The 21,417-nt window shown below is 41.8% G+C and overlaps 1 protein-coding gene across 2 annotated transcripts in view; it reads right to left on the bottom strand.

Annotated features, from left to right (window-relative positions):
* Positions 1–21,417, bottom strand: part of raver2 (ribonucleoprotein, PTB-binding 2) — a 230,687-nt gene that overhangs the window by 178,340 nt on the left and 30,930 nt on the right. For both annotated transcript variants that reach the window (XM_014123424.3, XM_014123423.3), the window contains exon 2: positions 17,942–18,008. In XM_014123424.3, the coding sequence (XP_013978899.3) occupies positions 17,942–18,008 (67 nt within the window). The remainder of the gene's footprint in view (positions 1–17,941; positions 18,009–21,417) is intronic.

The raw sequence follows: 21,417 nt of genomic DNA on the forward strand, positions 1-21,417 counted from the left end.
GTGGCGTACTCATTCCACAGCTCGTTCCACAGCTTCCCTACCTCCCTGCCACATCATTTCCATCAGTCACTTTTTCTCCCTGCATGTAACACTAACTCAATCCTTCTCCTCCTCTCTCTCTTCCGTCCTCGGCTATGCTAGTCTGATGTCATTAGAGTTTAAAAAGTCCCTGAATAGCCCTCTGAACCATATCATAGAATCTAATGCCCATGCCCCCACAACCTGAAAATATCACTCCACCATCACACCAGAGACGGCTTCCTTCCCCTTCATGTAGCGACTGAAACTAGCCTGTCTATATGGTCTGTTAACCACAATAACACTCGAGAGAAGTAGAGAGGACACATATGCCATCTGCTCTCTAATTTAGACTGTCAACAGTGTCAAAAGTGTTAAGGCCAGTGATGGGAAACCCACAGCTCAGGTCAGGGGGACAGTAAACTGTTGATGCTACAGCAGTCAGACAAGAGACTGAGTGAAAACGTAGTCTGTTCAGGACCCCTGGGCTATGATAAACCTGGTAGAGTACGGGCAGAATACTAAAGGAAGAAACTCTCTGTTCAGGACCCCTGGGCTATGATAAACCTGGTAGTGTATGGGCAGAGTCCTGAAGGGAGAATCTCTCTGGAAGTGTTATTTATGAAGTGAAACTTAAGTATTCGCTCTGCTAGTAATGTAAACACCAGGATTCAGAAGTGGGTCTGATATAATGATGGGTCATATGAAGTAAAGAGATCCCACACACAGTACAGCTGCCCTCATAGATCAGATATTGCCTGTATTTTATTTTACCTTTATTTAACTAGGCAAGTCAGTTAAGAACAAATTCTTATTTTCAATGACGGCCTAGGAACAGGGGGTTAACGGCCTGTTCAGGGACAGAATGACAGATTTGTACCTTGTCAGCTCGGGGATTTGAACTTGCAACCTTTCGGTTACTAGCCCAATGCTCCAACCACGTATATGGCAGGTTAGCAACATAATCATTTGGTCTCGGGGGTCTTTGTGCGCTGTTTGTACCTGTTGACTCTGATAACCTGTCACTGGAATTTTCCTATCCCAATGATAATAATTAACAATCAATAAGCCTTGACTAATTCCCAAGGTTTGTAAGACACTGGGTAAAGAATAATTAGGCAAGGACTCAGCTTTCTGCAAAAGGTTTGTACAGTTTATTCAGAGAACGTTCTGAGGTCCAAATAACAAAGACATTCATTTTATGCTAACTCTCCAGTACGCACATACCTCCACACAAACAGTAGGTCAGTTGTATCCCTCCCTGGAGTTCTCATCACTGTTAATCACTATCCAGTGCTGTCTGTTCCTTTCCCCTGAGATTAGGGGGACCTTGAAGGTTACTCCCTGTTTTCTCCTAAGTCTCTCCAGGTCGGGTCAAACACGTCTACAGTTCCCTTAGTCTAACTAACACACACACACGCATTTCCCTTCCTCCCGAGTCTTCTACTAGACCTTATGGGACTTATGTTCAGTACTTTAATTATTCATTACACATGCTACATAACTATTCATTACTAATCAGTTAGGTTTCAGGGATGGATTCTTTATTCATTTACCTTTATTATATAATTCCCTTATCATAACCCACTGCAAACGGTCAGTGCAGTGTGTGGCCGGATAGATGGGGATGTTGTGTGTGACTCAGTGGTGCAAGTCAGACTCAACACACACACCTGCTGTTTGTAGAGATAACACCAGAGAGGATGATAGGGCTGGGTGTGAGACTGCCAAGTGTTCCTGTGACAACTGTTGTTTTGTCACTATCATTACCAATACTGGCTTCATCACCATCATCATTACCAATACAGGCTTCATCATCATCATCTTCTTCATCATTACCAATACTGGCTCCATCGTCATCATCATCATCATTACCAATTCTGTCTTCATCTTCCTCATCATCAGCATCCTCATCATCATTACCAATACTGCCTTCATCATCATCATCATTACCAATACTGGCTTCATCGTCATCATCATTACCGATACTGCCTTCATCATCAGCATCCTCATCACCAATAAGGCCTTCATCATCATCATCATCATTACCGATACTGTCTTCATCATCAGCATCCTCATCATCATTACCGATACTGCCTTCATCATCATCATTATCAATACTGCCTTCATCATCCTACTCATCATTATCATAAGTTACATTACTGTCTCTCATCATCATCATCATCATCGATACTGCCTTCATAATCATCATCATCATTATCAATACTGCCTTCATCATCATCACCTTCTTAACTTTCAGTTAAAACACAGACAGGCTCTTTAGTTTATCAAGGAGAGGTGTTGTGAAGAGGTCGAATAGCTTAATTAACGACCTGCACAGCACTAAGGCTATTGTTACCTATTTAAATGGCTCTGTCTCAGGAAGATGAAACAATAGAAGAAGACAGAGCCCTATAGGAGAACTCTCAGGTTTGATTTCCTGGGTCCAAACAGAGCTCCATCAAATACTATGAAACTAGGAGCAGTGTCATGGAGAAGCAAATCAATTAGACAGCGGAGTGTGACACGGAGTAAAACACAAATCCCATTGTTTTGTACAGGTTGAGATAATAGGGACTTAACAGGGAACACTTGGCAAACTATGAGTTGGCTACTTAATGGGATCAAGCCAAACAGAACATATCTATCACATAGCACACACGGCTTGGCATGGGCACGGCCTGGCATGGGCACGGCCTGGCATGGGCACTGCTGCCCTCATTTACAGCTACTGGCTCACACAGAACAGATGGACAGATGACGATGGAGACAGAGAGAGGGAAAGAGAGACAGAAATAACAAGAGGGAGAGATGGGGAGAAAGAGAGAGAAAGAGAGATCTGCCTGCAGTTGTCCTCAGGGGCAATTACAGGGCTGAGAGATCTCAAGTGGTATTGTCACTAAGAGCTGAGTTATAGACAAGTAGACCCATAATGGCTCTATCTGTTAAGGAGAAAACTCACCAGACCGATTGACAGTCTGCACATTACGGGCCATTCGTTGGCTGTTCATTGACTTGCTTTCGGTGCTGTGTGCTAGCGGGACCACCCACCCGTTTCTTCTATTTCTACATTCCATTCTTTTACTTTTAGATTTGTGTTGTGAATTGTTAGATACTACTGCACTGTTGGAACTAGGAACACAAGCATTTCACTACACCCGCAATAACATCTGCTAAATATGTGTATGTGACTAATACAAGTTGATTTGATACATGTAGAATCAGTTTGCTAAGTACTCTGGGCCGGCAGACGCTTGAGAATCCTACCGGTCTGTCTGTGCCTTTAGTTTTGTGGCAAATTTCCAGGAGTCAAAAGAGACGACAATTTACATCTAAAGGCTTTAACACATTTAGATAAAGAGTCTTTGTTGATATAATACAATAACAGGCGAAAGGTCTAGTCAGAACATTGCCCTCTCAGAAACAGATGTGGTTCTGTAAACATTTAGCATCTTTAGGTCATTGGCTAGTAGAAACCGCATGGATGTGGAGCTTCAGTACATTGGGTTATATAATGGGATGTTGCAGGCTGCCAGATACACAGCCGGCCCGCTCATTATGCAGCCGCTTATGGCGGTAGATTGACAAGGGTGGCAATTTCTGAGCAAAACTCACATAATTCTGCCCTAAACCAAAGACAATTTCTCTTAACCAGTGGCTTATGGGCTTTTTAGGTGAGCGCTGATGCCGTCCTTTGATAAGCAGTGCCGACTTTGTCAAAAGCAGGGGCACAAAATATTTTGCTTGAATGGCAAAGACCGGACCTGGCCAGATAGGATACAAGTTGTCCTTCTTCAGAGATGTAAGTGGTTTGTGACACAAGCAATGTACTTGACTTTCATCGCGCACTGTTCCTTCTCCTGTCTCTTTACAGTGCCTCTTCCTGTCTCTTTACAGTTCCTCTTCCTGTCTCTTTACAGTGCCTCTTCCTATCTCTTTACAGTGCCTCTTCCTATCTCTTTACAGTGCCTCTTCCTGTCTCTTTACAGCGCCTCTTCCTGTCTCTTTACAGTTCCTCTTCCTGTCTCTTCCTATCTCTTTACAGTTCCTCTTCCTGTCTCTTTACAGTTCCTCTTCAAGTCTCTTTACAGTTCCTCTTCCTGTCTCTTTACAGTGCCTCTTCCTATCTCTTTACAGTTCCTCTTCCTGTCTCTACTGTGTCTCTTCCTGTCTCTTTACAGTGTCTCTTCCTGTCGCTTTACAGTTCCTCTTCAAGTCTCTTTACAGTTCCTCTTCAAGTCTCTTTACAGTTCCTCTTCCTGTCTCTTTACAGTTCCTCTTCCTGTCTCTTTACAGTGCCTCTTCAAGTCTCTTTACAGTGCCTCTTCAAGTCTCTTTACAGTGTCTCTTCAAGTCTCTTTACAGTTCCTCTTCAAGTCTCTTTACAGTTCCTCTTCCTGTCTCTTTACAGTGCCTCTTCCTGTCTCTTTACAGTTCCTCTTCCTATCTCTTTACAGTTCCTCTTCCTATCTCTTTACAGTTCCTCTTCCTGTCTCTTTACAGTTCCTCTTCCTGTCTCTTTACAGTTCCTCTTCCTGTCTCTTTACAGTTCCTCTTCATGTCTCTTTACAGTTCCTCTTCCTGTCTCTTGACAGCTGAACATGACTCATAAACATCCTATACAAATAGAGTGATCATAATCAACTTGCAATTTAAAGGAACCTCTTGAACAGTAGAGAAATACTGAAATTGTCAAATAATGAAATCTGTGAATCTTTGAAAACACAGGATGAAGGTAGAAAGACTACTCCCTAGGGAATCCTTAGACAACAACTCACCATAACAAAACATAAAGAGCATTCTAACAGGGAAACCAGACCGGCCATGTTGTATGTGCGAGCGTTGCAAAATAAATGTACACGTACATGTTATTCAATCATTTCTTCCACACCGCTCGCGTGCGTCAACGGGTGTCTGCTTTGCCGAAGGCTAAAATAAAACTTGGTTCAATTCAAAAAGCTTGACTTGCTTAAAGTCCAGCCTCTCCCATATACTCATTGGTTTTCACTAACATACAAACCCACGTGGATGCTTGAAAGATGAACAAGGAGAAACTAATCAAAGATAACCAACTACAAACTAACTCGCATTCCCTTTTTATCTGTGGATTAACCGTCAGAGTAGAGAAACACTACATTTTGTACGACTCCAGGTAAAAATTCTACAAATATCTATCAAAAAAAGCACCGTATGCATTTCAGGTAAAATAACAACCCAATGTTTATCTCCCAGGATGAACTAGTTAGCAACAGCAATCTAGCTAAATGACCATGATCGTTTGTGTGTCAACCTGTCCCCAAATGAATTAAGTTGGTTCACAGTTGGTTTTGGTATTTTAACCTGCATTTCAAGATCACATCTGGTGGGGATAGACAAAATCAACATGTGTGCGATGGCGCACGTGGATGCACGGCCAGTGGAGCTAAGGTATAATGATGGTCCAACCACAGATTTCAAAAGAAAATGACTGCACAGCACATAGGTCATATGCACCACAGAGGCTTAGTGTACATCAGAGACAAACATTCATGAAGTCGCTGATGGGACTGTGTGGGCCGTAGTCCATTTTGTGTCAAGTACAAAGCTCTGGGCCAGTTAGCTTTGAACCGTGCAGGGCTCCTCTATTACCCCAGTGTCTTCATTATAGGGACAGTGCGGCTCACACAAAAGGCCCATTGTGTGGCCAGGATTCCCCTGCTGACCCCTTCCATTGTCATCCCAGTGGACAGTTCCGGAACGCCGCACATACCTTTGGAATTCTGAATTCCACTCCGGAGCACTCTATGGAAGCTCTATGGCTGGCTTGGCTGGGGTTTTATCCAACGCCAGTGGGATGGGAGGCCAGGTAGTGACCAATGATGTATACAAACCCTGGGTTGCTGTTTCAAGGACAAAATTACATGTATTTTAAGTATTTTTGTTGTTGTTGTGGAGACAGTAACAGTACGTTCTAAAAATATGTTTAGCACACATATTAAAATGTAAATGTATGCATTAAGGCTTCTGTAATAGAATACCTTTCTATAGCTTCCAAAATATATTTTACGGTGGAGGAGTTGAAAGATGGAGGTACGGTGGCTTCAAAACCGTGCCCCCTGTCAGTCATCGAGTGCATATATAATATATTGGTAATGATGGATGGTAACTGTTAAAATAACACCAAAACACTCCGTAACGAGGTGGTCTTAAAGGGATAATCCACCCCAGAAATAAAAATCATGAAACTCCTAGCAATTTAGTGAAAGCCTATGTTCTATCAGTGGGTAAAATAAAAATGTTCCCCATGATTTAACTTCTAAGTGGTTCATCTTTGAAATCAGGAAATCGTGTAGTAATGCTTCATAGCTACATAATTCTCGTCACTAGAGCTAGAGGATAACACACTATCACCAACTCCATATTAATGCCCATAATTTTGGAATGAGATGTTCCACGAGCAGGTGTACACATACTTTTGGTCATGTAATGTAGCCAGAGAGAGAGCATTGCATTGTGGGTTTTGTAGTACACTTGAGCTGCAACAGATGCCTGGCTCTAATTTGCACTGAAGCGAGAGCGCAGGTAAGTTAACATAGGGGATAAAGAGGGAGAAATACTTTCATTCCCTAAAGAAACTACTGAGAAATGGAGAGAGAGTGACACACACACGCATGCAGAGAGTCATTGCCAAACACATTTCCAGAGACACACTCCGGGCAGACAGTCAAACACTCTTACGGAGAGCTACACCCACACACGCGCATGAATGCAGGCACGCACGCCATGCACGCACACACACACACACACACTAATATGCCCTAAATTACTTCAAGTTTCTATATGGTTGCAGATCTGATGTCAGAGATGGAGCAGCCATACATGTCAATGAGAGCTAATAGGAAGCTAATAACCAACATACACATGCTTACATTGATGTTTGATAAAACACACCAGCAGTCCTCTCTCTCTCTACTGTAGCTAGCCTCCTCCAGGCAAGAGACTGGTTTGAAAACCTAGACAGGAGCTTCCTTTGAATTTACTCTCTGTTGTTTTGTTCAAAGGAATCATCACATGACACGTCTTGCTAGCCAATTCTCATTCCCAGGAATTATCAGAAATGCCCCACTTATTTCACACATAGGGCAAAGCAAGCCATCTGTGAGATACAATCAGCACACAATATATTATATGACAGTGTTTCTTTCCCATGAATTAAAAACACGGCCCAATAAAATCACCTTAAAATCTGTATCTAAATTCCCCCAAGAGGGTGATGAAATGTACATCCCATACAATAGATACTACATCCAAAAGAAACATGGTGTTTAGCTAATTCAGCATTAAGTGGGCAGACTGTACACATACTGTATATACATGCAGAGGTGTGGACTAGAGTCACATGACTTGGACTGGAGTCTGACTTGAGTCACGAATTTGATGACTTGAGACTCGACTTGATAGAAAATCAAATAACTTGAGACTTGACTTGGACTTGAAATTATCTGGCTATGTTTTGTAACAAATGTGCAACAAATCAAATCAAAAAGTATTGGTCACATACACATGGTTAGCAGATGTTATTACTAGTGTAGCTAAATGCTTGTGCTTCTAGTTCTGACAGTGCAGCAATATCTAACATGTAATCTAACAATTCCACAGCAACTACCTAATTCACACAAATCTAAGTAAAGGAATGGAATAAGAATATATACATATAAATATACGGATGAGCAATGACAGAGCGGCATAAGCAAGATGCAATAGATGTTATAAAATACAGTATATACAGTTGAAGTCGGAAGTTTACATACACTTTAGCCAAATACATTTAAACTCAGTTTTTCACAATTCCTGACATTTAATCCTAGTAAAAATTCCCTGTCTTAGGTCAGTTAGGATCATCACTTTATTTTAAGAATGTGAAATGTCAGAATAATAGAAGAGAGAATGATTTATTTCAGCTTTTATTTATTTTATCACATTCCCAGTGGGTCAGAAGTTTACATACACTCAACTACTATTTGGTAGCATTGCCTTTAAATTGTTTAACTTGGGTCAAACGTTTCGGGTAGCCTTCCACAAGTTTCCCACAAAAAGGCCCATTCCTCCTGACAGAGCCGGTGTAACTGAGTCAGGTTTGTAGGCCTCCTTGCTCGCACACGCTTTTTCAGTTCTGCCCATTCATTTTCTATGGGATTGAGGTCAGGGCTTTGTGATGGCCACTCCAATACCTTGACTTTGTTGTCCTTAAGTCATTTTGCCACAACTTTGGAAGTATGCTTGGGGTCATTGTCCATTTGGAAGACCCATTTGCGACCAAGCTTTAACTTCCTGACTGATGTCTTGAGATGTTGCTTCAATATAGCCACCTAATTTTCCTCCTCATGATGCCATCTATTTTGTGAAGTGGACCAGTCCCTCCTGCAGCAAAGCACCCCCACAGCATGATGCTGCCACCCCTGTGCTTCACGGTTGTGATGGTGTTCTTCGGCTTGCCTCCACCTTTTTAATCAAAACAAAACAATGGTCATTTTGGCCAAACAGTTATATTTTTGTTACATCAGACCAGAGGACATTTCTCCGAAAAGTATGATTTTTGTACCCATATGCAGTTGCAAACCGTAGTCTGGCTTTTTTATGGCAGATTTTGAGCAGTGACTTCTTCCTTGCTGAGCGGCCTTTCAGGTTATGTCGATATAGGACTCGTTTTACTGTGGCTATAGATACTTTTGTATGACGGCTGCGTGGTCCCATGGTATTTATACTTGCGTACTATTGTTTGTACAGATGAACGTGGTATCTTCAGGCGTTTGGAAATTGCTCCCAAGGATGAACCAGACTTTTGGAGATCTACAATTTGTTTTCTGAGGTCTTGGCTGATTTCTTTTGATTTTCCCTTGATGTCAAGCAGAGGCACTGAGTCTGAAGGTAGGCCTTGAAATACATCCACAGGTACACCTCCAATTGACTCAAATGATGTCAATTAGCCTATCAGAAGCTTCTAAAGCCATGACATCATTTTCTGGAATTTTCCAAGCTGTTTAAAGGCACAGTCAACTTAGTGTATGTAAACTTTTGACCCACTGGAATTGTGATACAGTGAATTATAAGTGAAATAATCTGTCTGTAAACAATTGTTGGAAAAGTGACTTGTGTCATGCACAAAGTAGATGTCCTAACCGACTTGCCAAAACTATAGTTTGTTAACCTGTTGGGGATAGGGGGCAGTATTTGCACGGCCGGATAAAAAACATACCCGATTTAATCTGGTTACTACTCCTGCCCAGTAACTAGAATATGCATATAATTAGTAGATTTGGATAGAAAACACTCTAAAGTTTCTAAAACTGTTTGAATGGTGTCTGTGAGTATAACAGAACTCATATGGCAGTCAAAACCCTGAGACAAATCCTAACAGGAAGTGGAAATCTGATGTGTGGAATCACTTCAAGCCTTTGCCATTGAAACACACAGGGACTTATTAATCATTTAGCACTTCCTAAGGCTTCCACTCAACAGTCTTTACAAAGTGGTTTGAGTCTTCTATGGTAGAAACTGACCCAAAGAGAGGCTTGGGAAGTTGGTCACAGGGGGAGGGCCATTACTACTATGACGCAGGCGCCCATGGGAAGCCTTTTGTTCTGAAATGTTTAGTAAGACAATGCAATCGTCCGCCTTGAATATTATTGAAGCTCTGGTTGAAAAAGGCCCTAAAGATTTATGTTATACAACGTTTGACATGTTTGAACGAACGTAAATATATATTTTTTGCACAAGTCCCGCGCGCTTCAGTACATTATGAGTAGCCTTCGGAACGCGCTAACAAGAAGGAACTATTGGGACATAAATTATTAACTTTTACGAACAAAACTACATTTGTTGTGGACCTGGGATTCCTGGAAGTGCCTTCTGATGAAGATAATCAAAGGTAAGGGAATATTTACATTTACATTTACATTTAAGTCATTTAGCAGACGCTCTTATCCAGAGCGACTTACAAATTGGTGCATTCACCTTATGATATCCAGTGGAACAACCACTTTACAATAGTGCATCTAAATCTTTTAAGGGGGGGGGGGGTTAGAAGGATTACTTTATCCTATCCTAGGTATTCCTTAAAGAGGTGGGGTTTCAGGTGTCTCCGGAAGGTGGTGATTGACTCCGCTGTCCTGGCGTCGTGAGGGAGCTTGTTCCACCATTGGGGTGCCAGAGCAGCGAACAGTTTTGACTGGGCTGAGCGGGAACTGTGCTTCCTCAGAGGTAGGGGGGCCAGCAGGCCAGAGGTGGATGAACGCAGTGCCCTTGTTTGGGTGTAGGGCCTGATCAGAGCCTGAAGGTATGGAGGTGCCGTTCCCTTCACAGCTCCGTAGGCAATCACCATGGTCTTGTAGCGGATGCGAGCTTCAACTGGAAGCCAGTGGAGAGAGCGGAGGAGCGGGGTGACGTGAGAGAACTTGGGAAGGTTGAACACCAGACGGGCTGCGGCGTTCTGGATGAGTTGTAGGGGTTTAATGGCACAGGCAGGGAGCCCAGCCAACAGCGAGTTGCAGTAATCCAGACGGGAGATGACAAGTGCCTGGATTAGGACCTGCGCCGCTTCCTGTGTGAGGCAGGGTCGTACTCTGCGAATGTTGTAGAGCATGAACCTACAGGATCGGGTCACCGCCTTGATGTTAGTGGAGAACGACAGGGTGTTGTCCAGGATCACGCCAAGGTTCTTAGCACTCTGGGAGGAGGACACAAGGGAGTTGTCAACCGTGATGGCGAGATCACGGAGATTACAAAAGTATATTTGATTTTAGATGGTTCCAAGATGGCGCTAACATGTATCGCCTAGCCTATTTTTCTAAGCATACCACGTAGTTTATTGCAAAGTGTGATTTCCCAGTAAAGTTATTTTTAAATCTGGAAATGCGGTTGCATTCACGAGATGTTAATCTATAATTCTTTGAATGACAATATTACATTTTAACAATGTTTTCGAATAGTAATTTTGTAAATTGTAGCGCTGATTCACCGGAAGCATTTGAGGGAAAATATTTTCTGAACGTCACGCGCCGATGTAAAATGCTGTTTTTATATATAAATATGAACTTTATCGAACAAAGAATGCATGTATTGTGTAACATGATGTCCTAGGAGTGTCATCTGATGAAGATTGTCAAAGGTTAGTGCTGCATTTAGCTGTGTTCTGGGTATTTGTGATGCATGCTAGTTGCTTTGAAAATGGCAGTGTGATTTTTTTTGGCAGGGTACTCTCCTAACATAATCTAATGTTTTGCTTTTGCTGTAAAGCCTTTTTGAAATCGGACAACGTGGTTCCCAGACAAGTGTCCCACGTTCCCAGACAGGTTAACAAGAAATTTGTGGAGTGGTTGAAAAACAAGTTTTAATGACTCCAACCTAAGTGTACGTAAACTTCCGACTTCAACTGTATTATTTCAATTAAAAATCCTTATTTCTAACCTTGTCAACGTTTTGACTATATTTCCTATTCATTTTGCAACTCATTTCATGTATGTTTCCTTGGAAAACAAGTATATCTCTAAGTGACCCCAAACTTTTGAACGGTAATGTGCACTGCTACCATCTAGTGGCCAAAATCTTTGAACCACTGCTTTTTGGGGACCGGGTCAAAGCATTTGAGAACCACTGAGCTAGCAGACAGATTGTTGATTTGCTGTAGATCGGGTGCAGCGCAAACGTCAATTTGTAGGGAGAGAATATTGCCATAAATACTGTATGTGGTGGCCTAGGGAAACCCTTCACATCGTCAAATTCTGACTTTTAGATTTTTTGGTTTGTTCTGTAAACTAATTTTCTAATTCCATTGAGAGAAAAAGACCAACATTCAGCTTCAATGTTTCAGAAGAGATTGTCACTATGTGTGTATATATATATATATATATATATATATATATATATATATATATATATATATATATATTTTTTTTTTATTTTTTTTTATTAAAGCAACTGCTGGTATTGTTTGCATTAAATAATCATTACTCAAATTAATTATTATACTGTACAATAATATAGAGTACCAGTCAAAAGTTTGGACACACCTACTCATTCAAGGGTTTTTCTTTATTTTTACTATTTTCTATATTGTAGAATAATAGAGACGACATCAAAACTATGAAATAACAAATATGGAATCATGTGGTAACCAAAAAAGTGTTACTTTTTTAAATATTTGAGATTCTTCAAAGCAGCCACCCTTTGCCTTGATGACAGCTTTGCACACTCTTGGCATTCTCTCAATCAGCTTCATGAGGAATGGAATGTATTTCAATTAAGAGGTGTGCCTTCTTAAAAGTGAATTTGTGGAATTATTGTGAGGTAGGGGTGGTATACAGATGATAGCTCTATTTGGTAAAAGACCAAGTCCATATTATGGCAAGAACAGCTCAAATAAGCAAAGAGAAACAACAGTCCATAATTGCTTTAAGATGAAGGTCAGTCAATCCAGAAAATTTCAAGAACTTTGAAAGTTTCTTCAAGTGCACTCGCAAAACCATCAAGCGCTATGATAAACATGGCGGTATTCGCCTTAGCAATCTCACTAGAATAAAGACCTCCTCCATTCCTGCCATTATTGAAAGAGATCGTGATACCTCACATCTCAAAATAGGGCTACTTAATGTTAGATCCCTCACTTCAAAGGCAGTTATAGTCAATGAACTAATCACTGATCATAATCTTGATGTGATTGGCCTGACTGAAACATGGCTTAAGCCTGATGAATTTACTGTGTTAAATGAGGCCTCACCTCCTGGTTACACTAGTGACCATATCCCCTGTGCATCCCGCAAAGGCGGAGGTGTTGCTAACATTTACGATACCAAATTTAAATTTACAAAAAAAAACAACAACGTTTTCATTTTTTGAGCTTCAAGTCATGAAATCTATGCAGCCTACTCAATCACTTTTTATAGCTACTGTTTACAGGCCTCCTGGGCCATATACAGCGTTCCTCACTGAGTTCCCTGAATTCCTATCGGACATTGTAGTCACAGCAGATAATATTCTAATTTTTGGTGACTTTAATATTCACATGGAAAAGTCCACAGACCCACTCCAAAAGGCTTTCGGAGCCATCATCGACTCAGTGGGTTTTGTCCAACATGTCTCTCGACCTACTCACTGCCACAGTCATACTCTGGACCTAGTTTTGTCCCGTGGAATAAATGTTGTGAATCTTAATGTTTTTCCTCATAATCCTGGACTATCGGACCACCATTTTATTACGTTTGCAATCGCAACAAATAATCTGCTCAGACCCCAACCAAGGAGCATCAAAAGTTGTGCTATACATTCTCAGACAACCCAAAGATTCCTTGATGCCCTTCCAGACTCCCTCTGCCTACCCAAGGACATCAGAGGACAAAAATCAGTTAACCATCTAACTGAGGAACTCAATTTAACTTTGCGCAATACCCTAGATGCAGTTGCACCCCTAAAAACTAAAAACATTTGTCATAAGAAACTAGCTCCCTGGTATACAGAAAATACTCGAGCTCTGAAGCAAGCTTCCAGAAAATAGGAACGGAAATGGCGCCACACCAAACTGGAAGTCTTCCGACTAGCTTGGAAAGACAGTACCGTGCAGTATCGAAGAGCCCTCACTGCTGCTCGATCATCCTATTTTTCCAACTTAATTGAGGAAAATAAGAACAATCCGAAATGTCTTTTTGATACTGTCGCAAAGCTAACTAAAAAGCAGCATTCCCCAAGAGAGGATGGCTTTCACTTCAGCAGTAATAAATTCATGAACTTTGAGGAAAAGATCATGATCATTAGAAAGCAAATTACGGACTCTTCTTTAAATCTGCGTAGTCCTCCAAAGCTCTGTTGTCCTGAGTCTGCACAACTCTGCCAGGACCTAGGATCAAGGGAGACACTAAAGTGTTTTAGTACTATATCTCTTGACACAATGATGAAAATAATCATGGCCTCTAAACCTTCAAGCTGCATACTGGACCCTATTCAACTAAACTACTGATAGAGCTGCTTCCTGTGCTTGGCCCTCCTATGTTGAACATAATAAACAGTTCTCTATCCACCGGATGTGTACCAAACTCACTAAAAGTGGCAGTAATAAAGCCTCTCTAGAAAAAGCCAAACCTTGACCCAGAAAATATAAAAAACTATCGGCCTATATCGAATCTTCCATTCCTTTCAAAAATTGTAGAAAAAGCTGTTGCGCAGCAACTCACTGCCTTCCTGAAGACAAACAATGTATACGAAACGCTTCAGTCTGGTTTTAGACCCCATCATAGCACTGAGACTGCACTTGTGAAGGTGGTAAATGACCTTTTAATGATGTCAGACCGAGGCTCTGCATCTGTCCTCGTGCTCCTAGATCTTAGGGCTGCTTTTGATACCATCGATCACCGCATTCTTTTGGAGAGATTGGAAACCCAAATTGGTCTACACGGACAAGTTCTGGCCTGGTTTAGATCTTATCTGTCGGAAAGATATCAGTTTGTCTCTGTGAATGGTTTGTCCTCTGACAAATCAACTGTAAATTTCGGTGTTCCTCAAGGTTCTGTTTTAGGACCACTATTGTTTTCACTATATATTTTACCTCTTGGGGATGTCATTCGAAAACATAATGTTAAATTTCACTGCTATGCGGATGACACACAGCTGTACATTTCAATGAAACATGGTGAAGCCCCAAAATTGCCCTCGCTAGAAGCCTGTGTTTCAGACATAAGGAAGTGGATGGCTGCAAACGTTCTACTTTTAAACTCGGACAAAACAGAGATGCTTGTTCTAGGTCCCAAGAAACAAAGAGATCTTCTGTTAAATCTGACAACTAATCTTGATGGTTGTACAGTCGTCTCAAATAAAACTGTGAAGGACCTCGGCATTACTCTGGACCATGATCTCTCTTTTGAAGAACATATCAAGACTGTTTCAAGGGCAGCTTTTTTCCATCTACGTAACATTGCAAAAATCAGAAACTTTCTGTCCACAAATGATGCAGAAAAATGTATCCATGCTTTTGTTACTTCTAGGTTGGACTACTGCAATGCTCTACTTTCCGGCTACCCAGATAAAGCACTAAATAAACTTCAGTTAGTGCTAAATACGGCTGCTAGAATCCTGACTAGAACCAAAAAATATGATCATATTACTCCAGTGTTAGCCTCCCTACACTGGCTTCCTGTTAAGGCAAGGGCTGATTTCAAGGTTTTACTGCTAACCTACAAAGCATTACATGGGCTTGCTACTACCTATCTTTCCGATTTGGTCCTGCCGTACATACCTACACATACGCTATGGTCACAAGACGCAGGCCTCCTAATTGTCCCTAGAATTTCTAAGCAAACAGCTGGAGGCAGGGCTTTCTCCTATAGAGCTCCATTTTTATGGAATAGTCTGCCTACAAATGTGAGAGATGCAGACTCGGTCTCAACCTTTAAGTCTTTACTGAAGACTCATCTCTTCAGTGGGTCCTATGATTGAGTGTAGTTTGGCCCAGGAGTGTGAAGGTGAACGGAAAGGCTCTGGAGCAACGAACCACCCTTGCTGTCTCTGCCTGGCCGGTTCCCCTCTCTCCACTGGGATTCTCTGCCTCTAACCCTATTACAGGGGCTGAGTCACTGGCTTATTGGTGTTCTTCCATGCCGTCCCTAGGAGGGGTGCGTCACTTGAGTGGGTTTAGTAACTGACGTGGTCTTCCTGTCTGGGTTGGCGCCCCCGCCCCTTGGGTTGTGCCGTGGCGGAGATCTTTGTGGGCTATACTCGGCCTTGTCTCAGGATGGCAAATTTGGGGTTGAAGATATCCCTCTAGTGGTGTGGGGGCTGTGCTTTGGCAAAGTGGGTGGGGTTATATCCTTCCTGTTTGGCCCTGTCCGGGGGTATCGTCGGATGGGGCCATAGTGTCTCCTGACCCCTCCTGTCTCAGCCTCCAGTATTTATGCTGCAGTACTTTATGTGTCGGGGGGCTAGGGTCAGTCTGTTATATCTGGAGTATTTCTCCTGTCTTATCCGGTGTCCTGTGTGAATTTAAGTATGCTCTCTCTAATTCTCTCTTTCTCTCTCTCGGAGGACCTGAGCCCTAGGACCATGCCTCAGGACTACCTGACATGATGACTCCTTGCTGTCCCCAGTCCACCTGGCCGTGCTGCTGCTCCAGTTTCAACTGTTCTGCCTGCGGCTATGGAACGCTGACCTGTTCACCGGACGTGCTACCTGTCCCAGACCTGTTGTTTTCAACTCTCTAGAGACAGCAGGAGCAGTAGAGATACTCTCAATGATCGGCTATGAAAAGCCAACTGACATTTACTCTTGAGGTGCTGACTTGTTATACACTCGACAACTGTGAATATTATTATTTGACCATGCTGGTCATTTATGAACATTTGAACATCTTGGCCATGTTCTGTTATAATCTCCACCCGGCACAGCCAGAAGCGGACTGGCCACCCCTCATAGCCTGGTTCCTCTCTAGGTTTCTTCCTAGGTTTTGACCTTTCTAGGGAGTTTTTGTACAGCACCTTTCTAGGGAGTTTTTGTACAGCACTTTGAGATATCAGCTGATGTAAGAAGGGCTATATAAATAAATTTGATCTGATTTGATCGAACTGGCTCTCATGAGGACCGCCACAGGAAAGGAAGACGCAGAGTTACCTCTGCTGCAGAGGATAAGTTCATTAGAGCTAGCTATCTTAACATACCTAATGCATTGTGTACTTAGCTAGCTAGCTAGCTTAACATACCTTGCTTGCTCCTCGTTGAAGATGCTCTCATCTCTCCATCCATGATCTGAGGTGACAGACAATCGTTGGGACCACTCATAAAATAATAATTGATTATCGGTAATTCAGAGCATAGTGGCAGCTGAAGTCAGTGGCAGGTTTGCTCTGTGGTGGTGGTTGAGGAGACGGTGATTGACAGGGGGAAATATTACAGTGTAACACCTGGTAATCAGGCTTGGAGTAACACGCCTCCCTCTCACATGCCCTGTGGTGTGCCTACTGCTCAGTCAGCTAGCCTGGGATACTTAGAACACACACAATCATCCTGACTTCTGTGATAGACAAAGGTGTGTGTGGTACAAACATGAGCATCTGTGTGCGCTAGACAGCCTGCACGTGCGTAGGAGGGGGGAAAATATCAAGAAATTAATAACAGAGTTAAAATGCTGTCAGATCTTCTCTGTGATTGACTCGCTGTGTCTGAAGTCAACGATTACTGATCTTGACAATACTGGTCCTGGCCTCAGAGACGACACCAGATAATAGATATGCTACTGTGCTATGGTATTTTAACATGAATATCTCAAGATTGATTGAAAACTCACTCTAACTCTCTCTTCCCTCCTTTCACTGCCAATCTCTTTGAAGCTCCCCCAATTTAAATGAGATTTGATTCAAAATAGTTCTGTCTCCGTCTTTTAATTCAAAACGGCGATCATAACAATTCCACTGAGACTGATGCATTAAGTTCTGCAACTAGCTACCTTCTCTAAAAGAGCTAGGCTATTCAAAGCATGTACATCTATTTTATAACCAAGGGATCCGTATTAAGACAATTAAATTCAGTTAAAAAAAAATGTAGAGTCTCCGACATTCTTTATATACTTCTACTGGTACGTCAGAACCCATCCTACCTTGACACAACGGTCTGTTGGACTAATTAACAGTGTGACATGAGCTGTGGATAAGGCCGTTTCTCATTAAACTCCCATCAGCAATTAAACAGCATTAACCTTTAGTGCCCCCCGCCTCAGCCCCAACATCTCAGCTGTTTGCAGATCTGTGTTTCAAAAGGTGTTCAAGTTTGGCTCGCCCTCTGGCTCTACTCTAAATACAGCCATTCCCTCTAACCAGGAAAAGAGAAAAGGACTGGACAGACATGGTGGGGTTGTTCTGTGAACTGAAGAGAATGGTGATGGTTTGGAGAAGTGGGGGGTGGTTTGGCTTACCTGTCCCTTTGTTTCGGTCCACAAAGCAATACTTGAGCTCGTATTCTCTCAGAATCTCATGGACCTCCTGCAGAGAGAGAGAGAGAGAGAGAGAGAGAGAGAGAGAGAGAGAGGGGGGGGGGGGGGGAAGAGAGGGAGTGAGAGAGAGAGGGAGAGAGATGGATAGAGTGAATGGGGGAGAGAGAGAGAGAAAGAGAGAGAGAGAGAGAGAGTTTAGACAGCAGGAATATTTGAAACACGGAACACACTAACGTCACAGTTGTCCAATGAGCTAAATCTCTCATTCTTTTACAGTTTTTTTTTCTCCAGATATACTTTCAGAAGTCTTTGATAGAACGTCTCCCTATTGCAATTATTTCTTGATTGGGGAATTAGATCAAGCATATCCTGTTGAAGAGCTGAATAGCTTTTTGGGCTCTTTATCGAGAACACAGACACATGTAGTTAACACTCACAGGGGAGATACATCCCCAAAACATATTAATAAGAATATTAAGATACTAAAGACTTTTTTTTTACAGCCAAATGTCACCTGGCCCTCTGATTCATCCACACATTTAATTTATTTAGACTATTTAGTCATTTAGCAGAGGCTCTTATGCAAAGCGACTTACAGTCAGTGCATACTACCCACCAACCCAACAGCCCATACAACATGGATCATCAACTAGATTCAGCCGCGGGACGATTTTTTCTTCAGCGCGTTGTCGGGGGGCCTGGAACATAATTCAAAATAATTTTTAGACTGCAAGAAGCCAAAACAGACATATTTGACTAAATCATAATCCTTTCAAACCCTGCTTACATTTGCGGGAATACTTGTGAACAGATTTCCAAAATCTGGTAGGGGTGGTATACAGAAGACAGCCCTATTTGGTAAAAGACCAAGTCCATATTATGGCAAGAACAAATCAAATAAGCAAAGAGAAATTACAGTCTATCATTACTTTAAGACATGAAGGTCAGGCAATTCGAAAAAATGTCATGAACTTCGAAAGCTTCTTTAAGTGCAGTCGCAAAAACCGTCAAGTGCTATGATGAAACTGGCCCTCGTGAGGACCGCCACAGGAAAGGAAGACCCAGAGTTACCTCTGCTGCAGAGGATAAGTTCATTAGAGTTACCAGCCTCAGAAATTGCAGCCCAAATAAATGCTTCACAGAGTTCATGTAACAGACACATCAACATCAACTGTTCAGAGGAGACCACATGAATCAGGCCCTCATGGTCAAATTGCTGCAAAGAAACCACTAAAGGACACCAATAATAATAAGAGACTTGCATGAGCCAAGAAAACAAGCAATGGACATTAGACTGGTGGAAATCTGTCCTTTAATCTTGATGAGTTCAAATTTTAGATTTTTGGTTCCAACCGCTGTGTCTTTGTGAGACGCAGAGTAGGTGAACGGATGATCTCTGCATGTGTGGTTCCCACTGTGAAGCATGGAGGAGGTGGTGAGATGGTGTGGGGGTGCTTTGCTAGTGATTTATTTAGAATTCAAGGCACACTTAACCAGCATGGCTACCACAGCATTCTGCAGCGATACGCCATCCCATCTGGTTTGCGCTTAGTGGGTCTATCATTGACCCAACACACCTCCAGGCTGTGTAAGGGCTATTTGATCAAGAAGGAGAGTGATGGCGTGCTGCATCAGATGACCTGGCCTCCACAATCACCCGACCTCAACCCAATTGAGATGGTTTGGAATGAGTTGGACCGCAGAGGGAAGGAAAAGCAGCCAACAAGTGCTCAGCATACATGGGAACTCCTTCAAGACTGTTGGAAAAGCATTCCAGGTGAAGCTGGTTGAGAGAATGCCAAGAGTGTGCAAAGCTGTCATCAAGGCAAAGGGTGGCTACATTGAAAAATCCCAAATATAAAATATATTTTGATTTGTTTAACACTTTTTTGGTTACTACATGATTCCATATGTGTTAATTCATAGTTTTGATGTCTTCACTATTATTCTACAATGTAGAAAATAGTAACAATAAAGAAAAATCCTTGAATGAGTAGGTGTCCAAACTTTTGACTGGTACTGTATACGAAACAAAAATATAAACGCAACATGTAAAGTGTTGGTCCCATGTTTCATGAGCTGAAATAAAAGATACCAGAAATGTTCCACACGAACAAAAAGCTTATTTCTCTCAAATTTTGTGCACAAATTTGTTTACATCCCTCTTAGTGAGCATTTCTCATTTGCCAAGATAATTCATCCACCTGACAGGTGTAGCATATCAAGAAGCTGATTAAACAGCATGATCATTACACAAGTGAACCTTGAGCTGGGGACAATAAAAGGCCACACTAAAATGTGCAGTTTTGTCACACAACACAATGCCACAGATCAAAATCAAATGTTATTTGTCACATGTGCCGAATTCAACCGCTGTAGACTTACCATGAAATGCTTACTTACAAGCCCTTAACCCACAATGCAGTTCAAGAAATAGAGTTGAGAAAAAATGTACTAAATAAACTGTCGTGACGTGACTATCATTAATGTGACGACTGCTATTTATCGAATAATTACCGACCACGTTTAACTATTACTCGATTAAATTAATTATGTAACAATTAACTCATTAGGAATTTTGGGCACAACGAGAATAGTTCTTGAACAAGTTACTATCTCCCGACTTAAACTCTAAAGATTTTATAAATACTGTATCTCTTACATCAGTAACAGTCAATTATTAATTATTACCTCATCAGTCTCATTCTGAACGTCGTTTAATTCGTAAATCTGCACAATCCCGAATCTAAGTGATGAATCAGCGATACACAAATTGGCTTAATTATTTAGTTAGAAAATAAATGATCACACAGAAATACATAAACACACGCACACACAAAAACACACACGGTATAGGTTATTGATTACTGACATAATGCAATGAAAACAGTCCCTAGTGGACTAACCCGATATGACGGCTTGTTACACAATGGAAAAAGATGGGGAAAGATAAAGAGCGGGTAAGATAAAGTGAGTGGACTTATCGTACATACATTTGGAAACTACGCTCACCATAAAGATGAATATTTAGCACCCTAACAACCTCTCATTCGAATTAGATATGCAACATATATTTACATGTAGATGTATTTCTCTGTCATCTCTCTGTTGAAACCACTCGATCCGTCTATGGCGAGGAGTTCAATGTAAGTCTCTGGCTGTCCACCAGGGGTTACAATGTCCTTCTTAGTTGTATGCTTCTTTGTCTTCGAGTGTTCGTTAGAATGGATACATCAGAGGTGTACCACCCGGTGGTGAGAGGGATCTGTTCTTCCCTCCCCTCTTTGGTCAATTGTCCGAGACTACTTTACACACAGAGCTGCAGACGTTGCATGTTTTGGTCTAGTTTTCACCTTCTTCACTCGTTGAGAGTTTCAGAGGGTCTTACCATTTTCGTATATTGTAGTTTTAACCATTTCAACGTGTGGACCACGTTCTCACGTTCTCTGGTCTGTGTT

Source organism: Salmo salar, chromosome 10 (assembly GCF_965601325.2).
Source record: "Salmo salar chromosome 10, fSalSal1, whole genome shotgun sequence".
NCBI lineage: Eukaryota > Metazoa > Chordata > Actinopteri > Salmoniformes > Salmonidae > Salmo > Salmo salar.